Genomic DNA, 15,774 nt, shown 5'->3' with positions numbered 1-15,774 from the left:
ATTTACTGTGAACGCCTGCAAGAAAATGAATCTCAGGGTTGTATATGGTGACATGTATGCATCCTGATAATAAATTTACTTTGCACTTTGATCTCCATCCTTGCTGCCTGTCAAAGGCTAAAGCTTTATAATGTTTCCGAAGGTAAAACAAAATGTAATAATGAATAAAAACAAGTCCAGTCAGAGCATTTAAACAAAAAATTAACAGTCATGTACATTAATCTTCCCCTTCATCCTCACACTGTGCAGCTACCATTCGGAGATCTTTATTGGGTGAAACCTAGCTCAGGATGTGAGAACAGCAGGGAAATTGCTAGGATGGACAGGACAGTGTTAGAACTGCTACATTCTGATTGGGTTCCTCTTACTTCCAGGCATTTCCATGGGTATAATTACAAATAATCCGAAATGGCATCCATTGTAAGGGTGACCAGCTTTCTTGAATGTACTGAAGATGACATTTTCATAGTCACTGCTCATCTTCTAATAACACTTTTAATGGGAGAGCAATGGGTTGATTATTGATGTTGAGGAATTCTGCACTACAACGGGAAGTGATTCTCTTTCCTGCATCTTAATTCGCTGTCAGACAATATTAAAAGATGTTATTTGTAAACCATTGACAGACATGCTTTGCAACTAGAACAGAATTAAATTCAATGTTAGATTTATGCTGCCAGTAATTGTGATCTTCATTGCCGGTAACATGAAGGGAATTCTTCACTCATGAGAAGTAAATGGGTGTGATCCACAAGGTCTCCTTTCCACTAAAGAATTAAATTGTTAACATACATCTTTGATTAGCCACAAAAATTGAATTCCCTATGAGGATAGGTGAAAATTCATGTTTTAATTTATTTTAGTATACTTTTTCCTTTTCCAGGTTTCACACAATTTTGCCATTAATTTTAATTCTGAAGACGATGAATGTGAAGGTAAGCTGTCGTCTCTTCTATTCACCTGAGGGTATGGTGCTGCTGTCAAACCTATGTCATCTGCAAATCATTTATTCTTCATCACAATGCAGCATCACAGTGGAGTAGACACTAACCTGGTCTAGAGTCCTGCAGTTTTCTTCCCACGAACATTACCCTCGCACATCATTTCACACTGTGGAATAGAACTCCAATATATTGAGTCAGACCAGATCTTAAAAGCCCACATGGATCAATGAACCCCATAATCTGAAGATGCTATTGCATTGTTAGTAAAAAATTTTTTTCTTAAGCAGGTATTTCTATCTCAAACTATTTTAGAATTTTCCATCTAATGACTCATCCGAAGCCAGGGAATAACAAGTACAATAGAACATTTCAAACCACAGCAGAAACTTCTGTGTGCTGATTAATTCTAAAATTACTATTCTCTGATTAATATGACAGAATGGTAAGAACCCAGGGTGGACATGGTATATATCAGCTAAATAATCAGTTGCAAGGGATCTTCAATGCTGAACAGCAAAGCTTGTTAAAAGATGCACTCCCTCCAGCTGCTAAGTATTAATTTCCCCTGGTGCCCATTTTAAATGTATTAGACGTCAATTAGAAAGATACTAAATTAGAGTTAGTGTCTTAAATATTTGACTTTACAGGCAGCTGAAGCCAATAAAGAGAGTACTGTCAGCTTATGTGTGCCTTGTTCTTCAATAACTTCCTTGTTAAAAGCAGAACAAGATCAGGAATTAGTTTTACTAGTAAGATTACCACTCAGATAACTTTACATTTAGAGCCCTTTAGTAATTATCCATGCTCTCATCAAAACTGGCACATAATTAATAATAAAAAATGATTATTTGGTCCAGTTAGAAACATGAATCCAATATTGTTCAGAAACAAGATTTCAATGCATTGTAAATCTTCAGGGATTGTGTGCTTCATTATCTTATTTTTCCATGTCACCTCTAAGCAGTGTAGAAGCAAAGCTTCATTTCCTGGTGTTCACCTCCACTAACCCTAAACTCCTCTGCCTTGTGGTGCTTACTTGATGATGTCATTGCATCCTCTGACCATATAGCTGTGGAAATATATTCAGTGGCAACCCACGAGAAGCTCTATTTGCAAAGGTCATTTCCTGCCTTCCCAGTTCACAAACGTCATCATCTTAAACGGCCCCTTTACTTCTGTGATTAGGACATGAGCTCATTAACAATAAAAGCTCTGCCTACCTGGCACTGGCCTCCTAGAACGTTCAGGAACCCAGCACTGTCCATCTCCTTAACGTTGGGATCATTTGTACGAGGAGATGCCATCTATCAGCAAGGAGTCGGCTAACATCCATGGTGTTGACAAAAACTCAACCTCTTCCAACATGCCTTTCGACCCTCTTCACTAGCTGTGTATTGATAACCCAACATCCAGGCTTGGCTGTTTTCCTGTGACCTGCAGGTAAGTATAAGGAAAAGGGAGCTTTGGCTGGAGTCCCACTATAAATTCCACACTCATATCACTGACTCTTTCTCTTTCCCACACGATGTATACATAGTGTACGTGAAGCAGGTAACTTCACTATTTGATTCTGCTTTGCACTAATCCTCCCACTTATCCGTGCACCTTATTCCCATCATTTCCTACCTCTGCTCCATCTCTGGGATCTATGATAAACCTTTCAATCAGCTTCATATCAGTTTTCTGAATTACTTTGCCACTAAGTCTGTTGTTTCTAAAAATCCAGCATATTTGAGCAGTCAATAAAAATTCAATCTGGTCAAACATAGGCACGATATAAATTGAGCATTAGCACAAATAATATGGAATAAAGTATTTGGTGTCCTCTGGACTTTGGTGAGATGTAAAAGTGAGAAAGAGAGCCCAGTGGGTTTTAACAGAGTGCAGGAAGCAGATCTTGGTCATCCAAATGACAAACCATTGGGATTTCTGAACAGTGGGATACCAAATTATCTGAGTTCCCCCCTATAAGGTACAGTATATAGTCTACCAGCACTTCGTATTACAGCATGGGATAGACATTATAAATTTAATGCTATATGCTCAAACTTTATGAATTTTTTTTACTTAACACACACGAGAGCAATTGCTAACTTAACTCTGTCTTTGTTTAAGGAATACAGGGCGTAGTTGAATCTTATCAGAGCTGTCTACCTAAAATCCAGCTTTATGGACCGACAAATGTGTCTCCCATCATAAACAAGGTGGCGAAGGTGGCTGCTGAGGAGGAGAAGTCGAAAGAAGCCTCTGTATGTAGAAGCTTACGCTGCAGCCGTTATCTGCACAAGTACATTGGGGGTGTGATTAACAGCTTGAATGTGTATATACACCCACAGGTGGTCATCCCCTCGAGCGCAAGTCCAGACCAGGTTATTTCATGGGTACACGGTAGATCACGAAGCATTAGATCAATGAAAATAAGGCATTGTTCCCAGTGATGCAGCCAATTATCAGCACCCAATTGCCCACCATTGAGAACATCTACCATAAACGCTGCCTGGGCAGGGCGAAAAGCATTATCAGGGATGCATCTCACCCTAACCATGGATTTTTTACTCTCCTCCCATCCGGAAGGCGCTACAGGAGCCTCCGCTCCCACACCAGCAGGCACAGGAAGAGCTTCTTCCCTGAGGCTGTGACCCTGCTGAACCTCACATCACAGCGCTAAGGAGTATTGCACCCATATTGTACTGTCTCAGTACTTTTATATTTGTCACTTACTTTTTATTTGCAGTTATTTTGTAAATAACACTATTCTTTGCATTTCTGGTTAGATGCTAACTGCATTTCATTGGCTTTGTATCTGTACTCGGCACAATGACAATAAAGTTGAATCTAATCTAATCTAATCTAAAAATCCTTATCACTAAATTAATATATCCAAGTTTCTTAGACCATCGAAAGTTACAGTAAACTGGTACTGTATGTGGTAAAGTGGGGTTGACAGCTGTTGGGCCCTCCGTTAATAAAACCCAAGGCATTATAAATAATAAAATAGCATGAAGACCTTTCCTCGGTGAGGCGGGTGACAGATTGTGGGTTCATGGTAGTGCTGGTGACGCGGGGTGGGGTTATTGAACATAATTGGTTGAGAAGGAGAGGGTGAGTGAGCCAGAGCATAACCAGAATTGAAGAGCCCCGATAGTCAAATCCATGGGAAAACAGCTGATGTTTAAAAAGCAGGAACTGAAGTTCGACATGCAGAAAATCTCCACCACTCGAGTATGATCCCCCGAGATAGTCTGACGCAAATCCAGCAAAATTCATGGAGAAGATAGTGAACTCGATCGATGTTGCTGAAGGACAAACTTCTGTCATTTTTAATAAATTTTGGAGGGTCAACAGGGCTTCGCAAATGATGGGGTTGAATATGGTCAGGTTTTGCTCTTGTTCCTGGATTTGACAGGCAATGAAGATCGTATTGATTGTCCTGCAGAATAATCTGAAACTGAACCAAGATTCCAACAGGACTTTCCTGGTGAGGGGAGTAATCAGTTTAAGAGGATAACAACAAGTCAATGTCACGATAGTTTCCATGTTGCACCCTAGCTCCTTTCTGAAAAGATGGAACAAAATCAGCATGTCTAAAGTCCTCTAGAATCTTATTATTAAATCAGATTTGAAGCTAGAGATTGCGAAGGTTCTGTGCCAGTTCTTTATCCCTACTTTGAAGACTCCAGCTGGTGTGCCATCTGGTCCCGCAGTCCTGCTACTCGTAGTTTGCATAATGGCAAGTCCTACTGCTTTTGAGGAGTAAGGTGGAGGTCAGCATGATCTGCTCCTTCAGAGTGTGAAGAGATGGATTTAGCAGTGGCATATGTCACAGTTGACTCATAGTTTGGGATGTCACAAAGTGCTCCTTGGCTTTGATTCCTCAAGGAGCGTTGACCCATCTTTGGCTCAGATTGGAAACATGGGATCTCGGGCCAGAAATAGTTCTGGAAAGAACTCTTCGGTTTGTAAAAAATGTAAAGCTCACTCCTCCTGGCCTTCTCTTGTCACCACATATTTTTGATGACTCAACACTTCCTTCGGGCTTAAACCTTGAACTGCTGGCATGACTCATTTACTTTCTGCTGGCATGGGATGGTGGTTTGCCATATGTGATAGTTGAATAGTTCCTAAGTATCAGTTATCCACTTCAAACCAAACTGATCATGGTAATGGTAGATGACTTTGCCAATTGTTTTTAATGCTCCTTAAACCCATCCAGAAATTTTTATTATCATCAACTCTATGCACAGCAGAGAGCTTCTCTTAGAGGACCAGTGAATTGTTGTCTTTAAGGGACTAGATGCTGAAGTTCCATTATGTCGATGTTATCTTGTTACAAGGTGACAATCATCAGTTTCATACATGCCCTTTGTGGTACACCCAAGCTTAAACTTCTAATGAAAAGGAGTTTAAAAAGTACAAAACTTAGAGCAAAAATGTCTTCATTTTGTCTTGTACCTCACACTCAAAGTTGATTTTGTTGATGCCAAAGCAAAATTACACACATTTGCTCAGAAGAAGTATGCCATTAAACTTGGCCACTTTCTTTGGGTTGGCCACTAATCACACTTTATACAATAATGCAGCCAGGAGTAGATGATGCTGCCTTGCGTGGGGTGGGGCCTCCCTTGAGAGGTTAATAGAGGGGATCTCAGAAAGATAGGAAGAGAACTTATGTCTCTCTTCATCCAGTAGCAGATTTACATCAGCTGATTTACTGCCGCCACCAGTTTGACATTATTATTCCTGTGGTAGAAGACAGCATATACTGCACAGTAGTTTCTTTTAAACCTGTTGTACATAAGGCAGGCACACCTTCTCGACAAGTAGGAAATCCAGAGTCGAGCGTCAAGGAAAGTCTGAGGTGACTGGAGATTTCTAACATTCTGCAGGCTTTCTCTGAGGCTCATGACCGGTCCTCACATCTATTGTGGTGGTCATGGGAGGTGCACTGCAGTGACCACTCTATCAGACAGCCCCCTAAACCCAGTGTCTCTAACACTCCAACCCCACCCCCGCCCACGACAGGTTGGACTTGTGAACTTACAGGCATGGCAATTATTTTGCATGCCGAAAGGTTACACAAGCAAACTCAAGACCAGACCATTTCTTTGGCCAGTTGATCATGTACTAACAATTGGTCAGGGCACCAGTACAATGGGCCTGCTCTTCTAGGAGCAGTGACTCACTGTCTGTTGCTTTGTACTGAGAAGGTGGACAGGGTTTGGTTTAACATCTGAAAGACACAGATAGTGAGACATTATGACAGCATAAGCTCATTATAGATTAAATAGCAGGGAATGTATCTACGAGGCAACATTAACACGTCACATTTAGCAACCAGTAAAGAATAAGATATCCAATGTGTGTAGTGTGTCCATTCCCCAACGCAAGCTGAAATCTTCATTAGTTTCTGAGACCTAATAATAATGAGCACACTTACAATTAAACTCTGGTGAAAAGCAGTATAAAAGCAGACGATTGTAGATTTGCAAAAAAAAAAATAGGAATGCTGCAAATACCTAGCAGGCCGGGTACCACCTGTGGAAATAGAAACAGCTGGAATTTCAGGCAACATCTTTTCATCAAAATGGTTCAAAATTAGTAATGAGCAATTAATAAGATGCAGCAAAAGAGGGGAGGGGCAGAGAAGACACAGGGAAGCAAATTAATCACAAAACGTTTCTCAAACATTTTTCCACTTCTGTTGAAAGGTCACTGAATTGAAATGTTAACTGTTCTTTTTGCACAGTTTCTGGCTATCCTCCCGGGTAGGCCCTGAAAAGTTACTTGTATTTGCTTTAATATTCTGTATCGGGGACCCTGCTAATCCTAGCTCGATCTTAATTTTGTCTTTGCAGCAATATTATATCCTACTGATTCTAACAGATGGTGTCGTTACTGATATGGCGGACACAAGGGAGGCAATAGTCCGAGCATCATACCTTCCAATGTCCATCATCATTGTTGGCGTTGGGAATGCAGATTTTACAGATATGCAGATACTGGACGGCGATGATGGGGTTTTACGATCTCCAAAGGGGGAACCTGTGCTCAGAGACATTGTTCAGTTTGTCCCCTTCCGTGAATTTAAAAATGTAAGAACTTTATAGAAATGTAATAAGTGTTTGCTGAATGATAGGATCTTTTATATAAGATTAACTTCTATTGGATTGATTCTCAAAACTAGAACAGAAAGGAAACCTACCCTTTCAATTGAAGTACTAAATGCAATTGGGTACTTTATACTTTGGGAGCATATTTTTAATTGCTTATGCCTTCACACTAAAACATGAAAACACATGGGAGTCCCCAGACACTTGCAGTGGCCAAACATTTTGACAACGGTCACTTTACAGATAGACAAGGTTTCACATGAGGCTTCTCAGACACTGTTTTAAAGTCTCGACTCTCACTGCTCAGGAATCTGTGGTGTCTCCTTCCACGTAGATGCCCTCCTTAGGTTTTCATTACTACCACTAGTCCTCAGCCATGATCTTCATACTGCCAAAGTCCTCATGCATCTGACACCCATTCTAATCATCTCCTAATCACTATCATGCTGAATAGCTTCCCTGGCCCCACCACCAATCAACTCCAATACCCCCATTCCCACATTTGAACAGCTTTCCAATTAATATACTGACCTTATACCTGAGTATCTCTCCTGCTCCAATTGGGCCTCTTCTTCCAAGGCAGAAGGCTTCACTCTAAAGTGGAGCCTTCTTTCATTGTTGTTGAAACACGTCTTTAGTCACATTACAGTTGCTGTAATATACTCCAAATGCAGTTCTTATTAGGCATTTGTGTCTGTTCAGTAACAATAGTTTTTCTTTTATATTCGCAAAGTGCTGCCTGTTAATTAATAGAAATATAAACCTCCCAATTTTAGAAGTGTTCACAGCTCTCCAAGTTGTCACAAAAATATGAATGCTATGCACTTTAATGTTAAAAATAGTGTCTAAAAATAACCATATTAAGTTAATATTATTTGACTGATTATAGAAAATAGAATGAAGAATAGTTCAGCACGTAAACAGGCTCGTCAGTTCACAATGTCTCTGCCAATCATGATCTGTATCGCTCCCTTCCCAGCCTCTAGACACGGCTGTCTAAATGGCTTTAAAATGTTGCTTTAGTATTTGCTCCCGTCGCTTCACTCAGCATGTTCCGGGAATCTACCACTTTATGTGCTTGCATCATCGCCTCTAAACTTTCCCCCTCTCACCTTAAAGCTAAGCCCTCTACTTTATGACATTTGCGCCCTGGGAAAAACACTCTACCTATCTACTCTATCTTTTCCCTGCATAATTTTACATACTTCTGTCAGATTGCCCTCTGCCTCCGAAGCTCCGGAGAAAGTTATGTTTTGGACAAGTGCCTTATTTTAGTAGGAAAAACCTGGAACTACATTATACAGTAAAATTGAGGTCAATATTTAGCACATTCCAATGCAAAATTTTGCTGCCGTTTTCTTAAAATTTAAAGATCTTCCTGTCTAGATTTGACAATAGTATTTTGAGTTCATTAGAATACACATTCTCAGCAGTGAATTGGGCCAGGCTGTCTGGATGCTATGCTCTTTTCTGGATGTGCTCTATTAGAATAGTTCCTTAATAAGACCATAGGATATAGGAGCAGAATAAGGCCATTTGACCCATCAGGTCTGCTCCACCATTTCATCACGGCTGATCCAATTTTCCACTCAGCCCCAATCTCCTGCCTTCTTCCCGTATCTCTTCCTGCCCTGATCAACCAAGAACCTATCAACCTCTGCCTTAAGTATAAAGACTTGGCCTCCATAGCTGCCTGTGGCAAAGAACTCCACAGATTTCCCACTCTCTGGCTAAACAAATTCCTCCTAATCTTCATTCTAAAAGGACACCCCTCTAGTCTGAGGCTGTGTTCTCTGGTCTTAGACTCTCCCACTACAGGAAGCATCTATCTATCGAGGCCTTTCACCATTTGATAGGTTTCAATGAGGTCACCCCTCATTTTTCTGAATTCTATGAACACAGGCCCAGAGCCATCAAACACTGTTCATATGACAAGCCATTCAATACTGGAATCATTTTCGTGACCCTCCTTTGAACCCTCTCCAGTTTCAGCACATCCTTTCTAAGATAAGGGACCCAAACCCGCTCACAATACTCCAAGTGGGGGCACACCAGTGCTTTATAAAGTCTCAGTATTACATCCTTGATTGAGTTTGCTTGGTTCTTTTACCAAGTCTAATTTACACCCTTAATGTTGAGTTTGCTTTCTTCAGCAGTCTGGGATAACTCCTCTGAGATATGGGGAGAAGGCAGAAAAAGGGTACTGATTGTGGATGATCAGCCATGATCACAGTGAATGGTGGTGCTGGCTCGAAGGCTGAATGGCCTACTCCTGCACCTATTGTCTATTGTCTATCGTCTCTCTTTTGTTGAGTTGACCATGTGACTGTTCTTCTAATCCAAAGATAAGATACTCTGGTTCAGGGTAGACCCATCCTTAAAATAATTGACACACTACAGTTTTTTCATTAACAAGTTGATTTGAAATTGATACACAGCAGATTTAACCAGAAATAATATAATTGATTCTCATACAGAAGGGTCCACTAAGGGATGGTGAAGGGTTCTTGTATTTTGTGTTGGGAGATGAGAAGATTATCTTATTCAAATACTCCCAGAAATCTTTCAGCATGGACTGTTTATATAGTTAAACATTCAGAATGGCTTTTGACATTATTCCAAGTTTGCTCTTTATTCCCAGGTTAGCAGTTACTTTTCTTGCTGTTGTAGAAACACTAACTCAGAACACCAGAGTTTATTAACATAATACCATGGAGAGTCTGCAGCAGTCTCCACCACCACCAGAACTCCGATTTTTAGGTTATACAGAGCTCATATTTATAAAGCAAGACAAACAACTTCACATAACTTTGTTTGGCATCCCATGGTCAGTATATGATCAATCTCTTAAAAGACATGTCAATTATCCCTCTGCACAAGTCTAACAGTTCTTCCTGCTTCCTGTTATCGGGGCTTATAATTTCCCCCCGGATGCATCCTCCCTCCTGGTTCCAGGGGTCTAGTATCTTGTTTATTGGACTTCCTGGTACTGCGCTTATCATCCAAGGTTATTCTCCACACGCATCAGCAGTCTTAAGCCCAGCTGTTCCAGAATGGTCAAGTATCCTATCAGACACTAGTTTTAACTATTTCTACCACACTTGCATTTTCTTAAGTTTCTTCTTTCCTCTGTAACTTCTAGCCCCTTTAACTCTATAGCACACCAAGACTGGCAGTTTTTGTTCACACGGTTTAACCAGGAGGTTAAGGAAAACCACCTTTGTCCTTGTAGGCGATTTTGTGTTCTTTAAATTTCTTTCATACTTTTTTTCCCCAAACTTGATTCTTTTACCAAGTCGAATATATCAATCATAGTTGATATCAGTAAGACTGAAATCTTTCACAGTCTTGCTTGAAATTCCATTTCCCTGCAGTCTGTTGTTTCTGTCTGTGTTGTAAATAACTAACAGGTAATAGAGACGGAAGGAAAAAAACACAGCAATCCAATTCCAGTTCTTAACACTGTTTCATTTTGCCAATAAATGCACCAGAATATTACAATACACACTCATGGGGCTACAGAAATATTGGTATTGAGATCCCATGCTCAGTAGTAATTTGTGTTTCTCAATTTTCATTTACTAATAAAAACTACACTTGGGTATGTCTGAATGTGATGCATATGTCTCACGGGCAATTATTGCAAAACCTGCTTTAGGCTGTCAAAAGGTAAAATTTGATTAAGCTTCCTCATCAGACACTTTTGGATTTTTTTCAATTTAGTGGTTTCCAAACATTGTCATCTGTTTTATTGTCAAAATTATTTCCTTGTCTTCTCATTTATAAAGTGATATGAACACTAGACTCAAGATGATACATTAAAGATAGGAAATGCACACAGAACAACAAAGAAACCAAGATGAAAATGAAGGGTTTGGATTTTAACTTTTGATCTAGATACTAAATGCATCCCTGCTAGAAAAAATTTTGTGAGTGTTTCATTCCTAAGGCTCTAAAGGATTAATAAGGCTGGCATGGGGTGGTAATTATTCAAGAGCATAAAAAGAGATCAAAATGTCAGAAGTATATATTAATAAAGAGAGTTAAACATGAAGGGTATTTCATGGCTTTTAATTTAAGATGGGCTTGAAAATGAAGCTGTGATTTATTCAAAAGGAAGTGGACAACTTTGAATTCTGTTTTGAAGTTGCAGTGTGTTTTTGAGGAAGGTGAAATTGGCCTGAATGGGAGGGTGAACAGGATAAATTGGTAACAAGTCATGTCCTCCGCAGCTTATGAACACCTGACTGTACATTCAGACAAACCTTTGTGAGACTGCTGGTGTCGTGTTGCCAGCTGCAGCAGGCCTGTAACTATCTTCCGTCACCTGGGAACTCAGTTTGTGGCTCCATTTCCAATTTGTGAACTGTCCGATTTTTGACAAGTTCACAGGAACAGAACACTGCTGTGACCTGGGGAGGACTATTTTTGAGTTACTTTTTCACTGAGGCACTTTGATCTTTTATCACTCCTTTTGGTCTGTCACTCGACTACAAATCCACTCATTGCAATCCAAAATCTGACATAATGCTGGGTTCACAAAACAGCTTCAGTAAATCACTGGGAATTTACAAATTGTCGTGAAACTTAATTTGGTTTTCACTATCTTGTCCAGGGAACTAACAGAATTAATTTGTCAGTTCTGATGGCGCAGCAAAAATGAATGTGAAAATGTCCTTTTGCCACCTTAAATCAAAGGTGAACTGAGAAGCTTGCTGCTTGAATTTTGACCGTATTTTTGTGAGAGAATTACTCTTCTTACTGTCTCCTCCTCCAGACAACTGGCTGTGAGTACAGGTTCAGTGGGTGGAGAGTATGACCACAACTCTACATCTTCTTATTCCTCAAACTCATAGAATTTAATGGAAGTCATCCAGTCCTTCTATTTCATGTTGATAGCAATGCAGCTGGTTTTTTTCTCTCACTCTTTCCTTGAGTTCCTGCAGTTCTTTTCAGCACACCAGTGGTCCAGGCTGTACCACTTTATACTCTTGTTCCATCATCAGAGAGTCAAAGTGGTCCAAGTCTCCGGGGCTGCCTCTGGGGCTTCTGTTTCCTCTGTGACATTGTGGACAGAGGTTACTTACAATAGCATGAGTCGCTTCCTGCATAGTTGCCTTCAGAGTCTCCACTATTGCCTCCTCTTGTATTATCAGAGGCAAGATCTGAAAATGCATTAGATTCCCCGAGTATCCTGACTGCACCCACACCAGCCCCTCTGTGGTACTGGGAAGAGCAAAGCCCTTCCCAATACCACGGACACTTCAGTGTGCCCTGACACTGACTCCACCTCTCTCTATGGCCACTATCTGAGGCCTAACCTGTCAGTTTATCTTTCAATTTTCCCTGGAGGTGAGATTCCAAATTCATAATTGCTCCTTCATCGAACTATCTCCTTCCTCTACCTGAACATTGTTCCTGGCCCTGGCCCTGGCCTTAACACTTTTGCTGGCAAAACCCCTCAAGATTCGATTGTAGTGAGGCTCCATTGACCCACCTCCTCTCTTACACCCGCTACAAACTTCACTCCTTAAGTTACTGGCCCAGTAATGGCTAATAGCTAAGTGATTGGTCCAGGATACTTAGCCTATTGTTTTCTGAGATACAAGCTCAGATCTAACACTGTGACTTTTTAATTTGCAAATCTTTAATGATAAGCAACTATCAATAATGGGGATCACACAATCATCAGATTGCTATGCCAGGCTCTCTAATGCTTGCTGTCCATGCCTAACCTCACCTGTTTAGTCCCCAGACTCACATTATTCATTTCTCATAAGTACCATGCTGAGTGGCTCAGTAAGCCATTCAATTCACAGGCAGTTGTAAACTGCTATACAAACATAATCTGGATCTTATGGCCCTATCTATGGTGAAACTACTGCCATTACCCATTGAACACAACAGTTATTTCTCATTTCCATGCGCAGGAGGCTTTACAAACAAATCTTAAAATTGTTGGTAGTAAACCAGTGTGTGATCTGTAACTGCTGGGAATGAAGTTGAAATCATTATTTTAGGAATTAGTCCCACTGTAAGAAAACTATATATTTAGTTTCTTGAGGTCTGATTGAACTTATAACAGAATACTAAGCCATGATTAGCAAACCATGTGGCCTGAGAAACACAATTTTGGATATATTATAATTTCCTTTCATGGATATGTCAAAGCACAAAGGACTTTAATATGTATATTGTTAATTATTTACAGGATATTTATACAATCAAGTATTCATTTACCAAACTTTATTTAGAAATTTGTACAATGTTAAGTTAATTAAAATTATCTCCTACCTATGAAAAAATCTTTAATGTGATTGGCTGTTCAGCCAACATGATGACATCACAGTTACTGGATGCTTTTAGATTGGGAGCTGATAGCAATAGACTTTGAAAAGGGGAACTTCTTAGCAAGGTTTATTGGAACTCGGGAGCTATTTTTAAGGTCAGTGCAAGTGATGTCACTTCCGCATAGCTCACAATTTATGGGCCATGAGTTGTATTGCGAAAAGTCTCTTTTTCTGAATTAACGTGTGTTTTTTTTAAACTACATTTCAGGCTTCTCCAGCAGCTTTGGCCAAGTGTGTCTTAGCAGAAGTTCCAAAGCAAGTTGTGGAATATTACAGTTACAAGGCGATTCCTCCAAAGTGTCCAGCAGTGGATTCCTCTGAGTCAGCATGCACAACTCCAGAATAAATAAACTGATGTTTGCCAGCGCAGGTCTCTGAAGACAGAAAATGATATGACAGCGAAAAATAACTTTCATATTACGTAACTGGTTTGCTACAAACATATTAATGTGAAGCAAAATAATTTTCATAACTTGAAAAAAAACAAGTTGCTATGTCCTTGCCAATGATCAACCACAGCAAAACATTTGGATGCTGAAAGATGATGTTTGGGGAACATTGGCTAATTCCCAAACACATCACAGTTTTAGTGCTTTTTCTGAATCAATGAGACAATTTAATATCTGGACTGAATACATCCAATGCGGCACTAGTAACCTCTTAAGACAACAGAAATATTTCATGATTTAATTCCTTTTTATTCACAGTACTTTCAAAAAACAATTACACCCACTGGGAAAAATGCAAACCACATATGGAAAATTTTCTACATTTGCAACATGGCAATTAATCTGAAAAGTTGGGTTGTTTGGTTGATTTTTGAGCAAATATTCTTCCAGCAGAATTTTACAAGATTTTGTTTTGCCTGAATTATGAAACAAAAATGCATGCAAAAATTAATAGGCCTAGCACTAAAATAGGAAGATAATTTAAATCGAGGTGTTTTAAAACAAATGGGAAACTACTCCTTTGGATCAGAATCGCTAAAAAAGAAAAGAATATCGAGGGATAATTTGAATCAGTCGGGAAGTCAGCAGGTTTCCTTTATTTGCTAGAAGTAGTTGAAGATTGTTATTAATTCAAGGAAGTTTTTAATGTAAGAATGTTCACATCTCAGTAAGGGATTGATTTGATGTGAAGGGTTGAAACCTTTCTAGCAGCTGACATAACACCTTATACAGAAGTTTGACTTACTCCTTGTTGGGTATGGTGCATGCTGGGCAAATATGCTGGATAGGATTGGGATATCTAAACCGCTGATAAATTTAAAAGGATTTTGTCTTCATAGTAAAGCTGCTGGCAAACCAATTATCTAATCAGCAGGAAGTGAGAGAGACAGAAGCCAGAAAAAAAAAACAAATTTTATCCTCAAGTGACGGTTTGGTATTCCATGAAACACATTTCCCACTTGCTTTTTGTTATAAATAATCCAACAATAAATGTTTGAAACATCAGTTCATGGATAAAGTGCCTTTTTAAAAAGGTAAGATCATTGCAGCATTCTTTACCACTAAATCTCTGAGTTATGAAGAACCGAATCCCACACATAGAATTTCTCTTGGATGGATGTAGGAGTGGTGTTGAATTTAACTATGGAAAATGGTACCTCATGGATTTCATGGCACAAACAGTATTTATCTTTTCAAACTTTTTTTTTGTTCAGAAAGTCTGTGCAGAAAAGGAGAAGTTGATCAGGGACATAAAATAAAGTTTATTACTGTAGGAGAAAAAGAACAAAACAATCGATGGACAGGAAGTAGTGGAGCCTGTGAAAGAGATTGAGCTGGTACAGTAGTTCATATAAAGATGAGGATGGCTATGAACAAAGACATCAGACACAATAACAAAGGGAAAATGTGTGCACAATTAAGTTTTGTTATGTTAACACAATTCTACTGTAGAATTTCAAATTGACAGCATTTAGTTCACATTGTTTAATTTATACTGTCTGGCAAGTGCAGAATAAAGTTTTTCTTTGTATTTTTGGCAGCTACTTTATATTTTAAGGTGCAATTACAGCACAACCATTGAATCAGTGTGAAATCGTTAGGTTTGCATAACATTTTCACTAATCTCCCAGTAAAGCCGATCAGAATCAGGGCCTGGCTTGCCACCAAAGAAAAGCAAAATCAGAGTTCCAATGTCTCAGTCCATTTTGTCCCACTCTCCCTTCAGGACTTTTAGCTCCAGATTTTTAATAAATAATAAGATTGTAAGGAAGTGGAACTCATTTCTCACCAGATGCCCCAGAATGCAAAAATGCTGCAGATGAAAACGGGAAACAGAAAGTCCTGCAGGTGGTGTCTGCAGTTCTCAGAACATCTTCTCAAATTATAGAAACAATTTAAACCTAAAGCACCTGGTGAAAAT

At 39.5% G+C, this 15,774-nt stretch overlaps 1 protein-coding gene across 2 annotated transcripts in view; it reads left to right on the top strand.

Moving 5' to 3' along the window:
* The window catches only part of cpne7 (copine VII), a 128,582-nt gene extending 113,202 nt beyond the window's left edge, over positions 1 to 15,380 (top strand). For both annotated transcript variants that reach the window (XM_063067039.1, XM_063067040.1), the window contains exons 12-15: positions 884 to 935; positions 3,060 to 3,193; positions 6,800 to 7,036; positions 13,613 to 15,380. In XM_063067039.1, coding sequence (XP_062923109.1) covers positions 884 to 935; positions 3,060 to 3,193; positions 6,800 to 7,036; positions 13,613 to 13,750 — 561 coding nt within the window. In that variant the 3' untranslated portion in view covers positions 13,751 to 15,380. The remainder of the gene's footprint in view (positions 1 to 883; positions 936 to 3,059; positions 3,194 to 6,799; positions 7,037 to 13,612) is intronic.
* Positions 15,381 to 15,774: the final 394 nt, after the last annotated feature.

The sequence above is a fragment of the Mobula hypostoma genome, chromosome 14 (genome assembly GCF_963921235.1).
Source record: "Mobula hypostoma chromosome 14, sMobHyp1.1, whole genome shotgun sequence".
Lineage (NCBI taxonomy): Eukaryota > Metazoa > Chordata > Chondrichthyes > Myliobatiformes > Myliobatidae > Mobula > Mobula hypostoma.
Note: the sequence above shows the minus strand (reverse complement) of the source record. Positions and strands in the feature narration are given on the sequence as shown.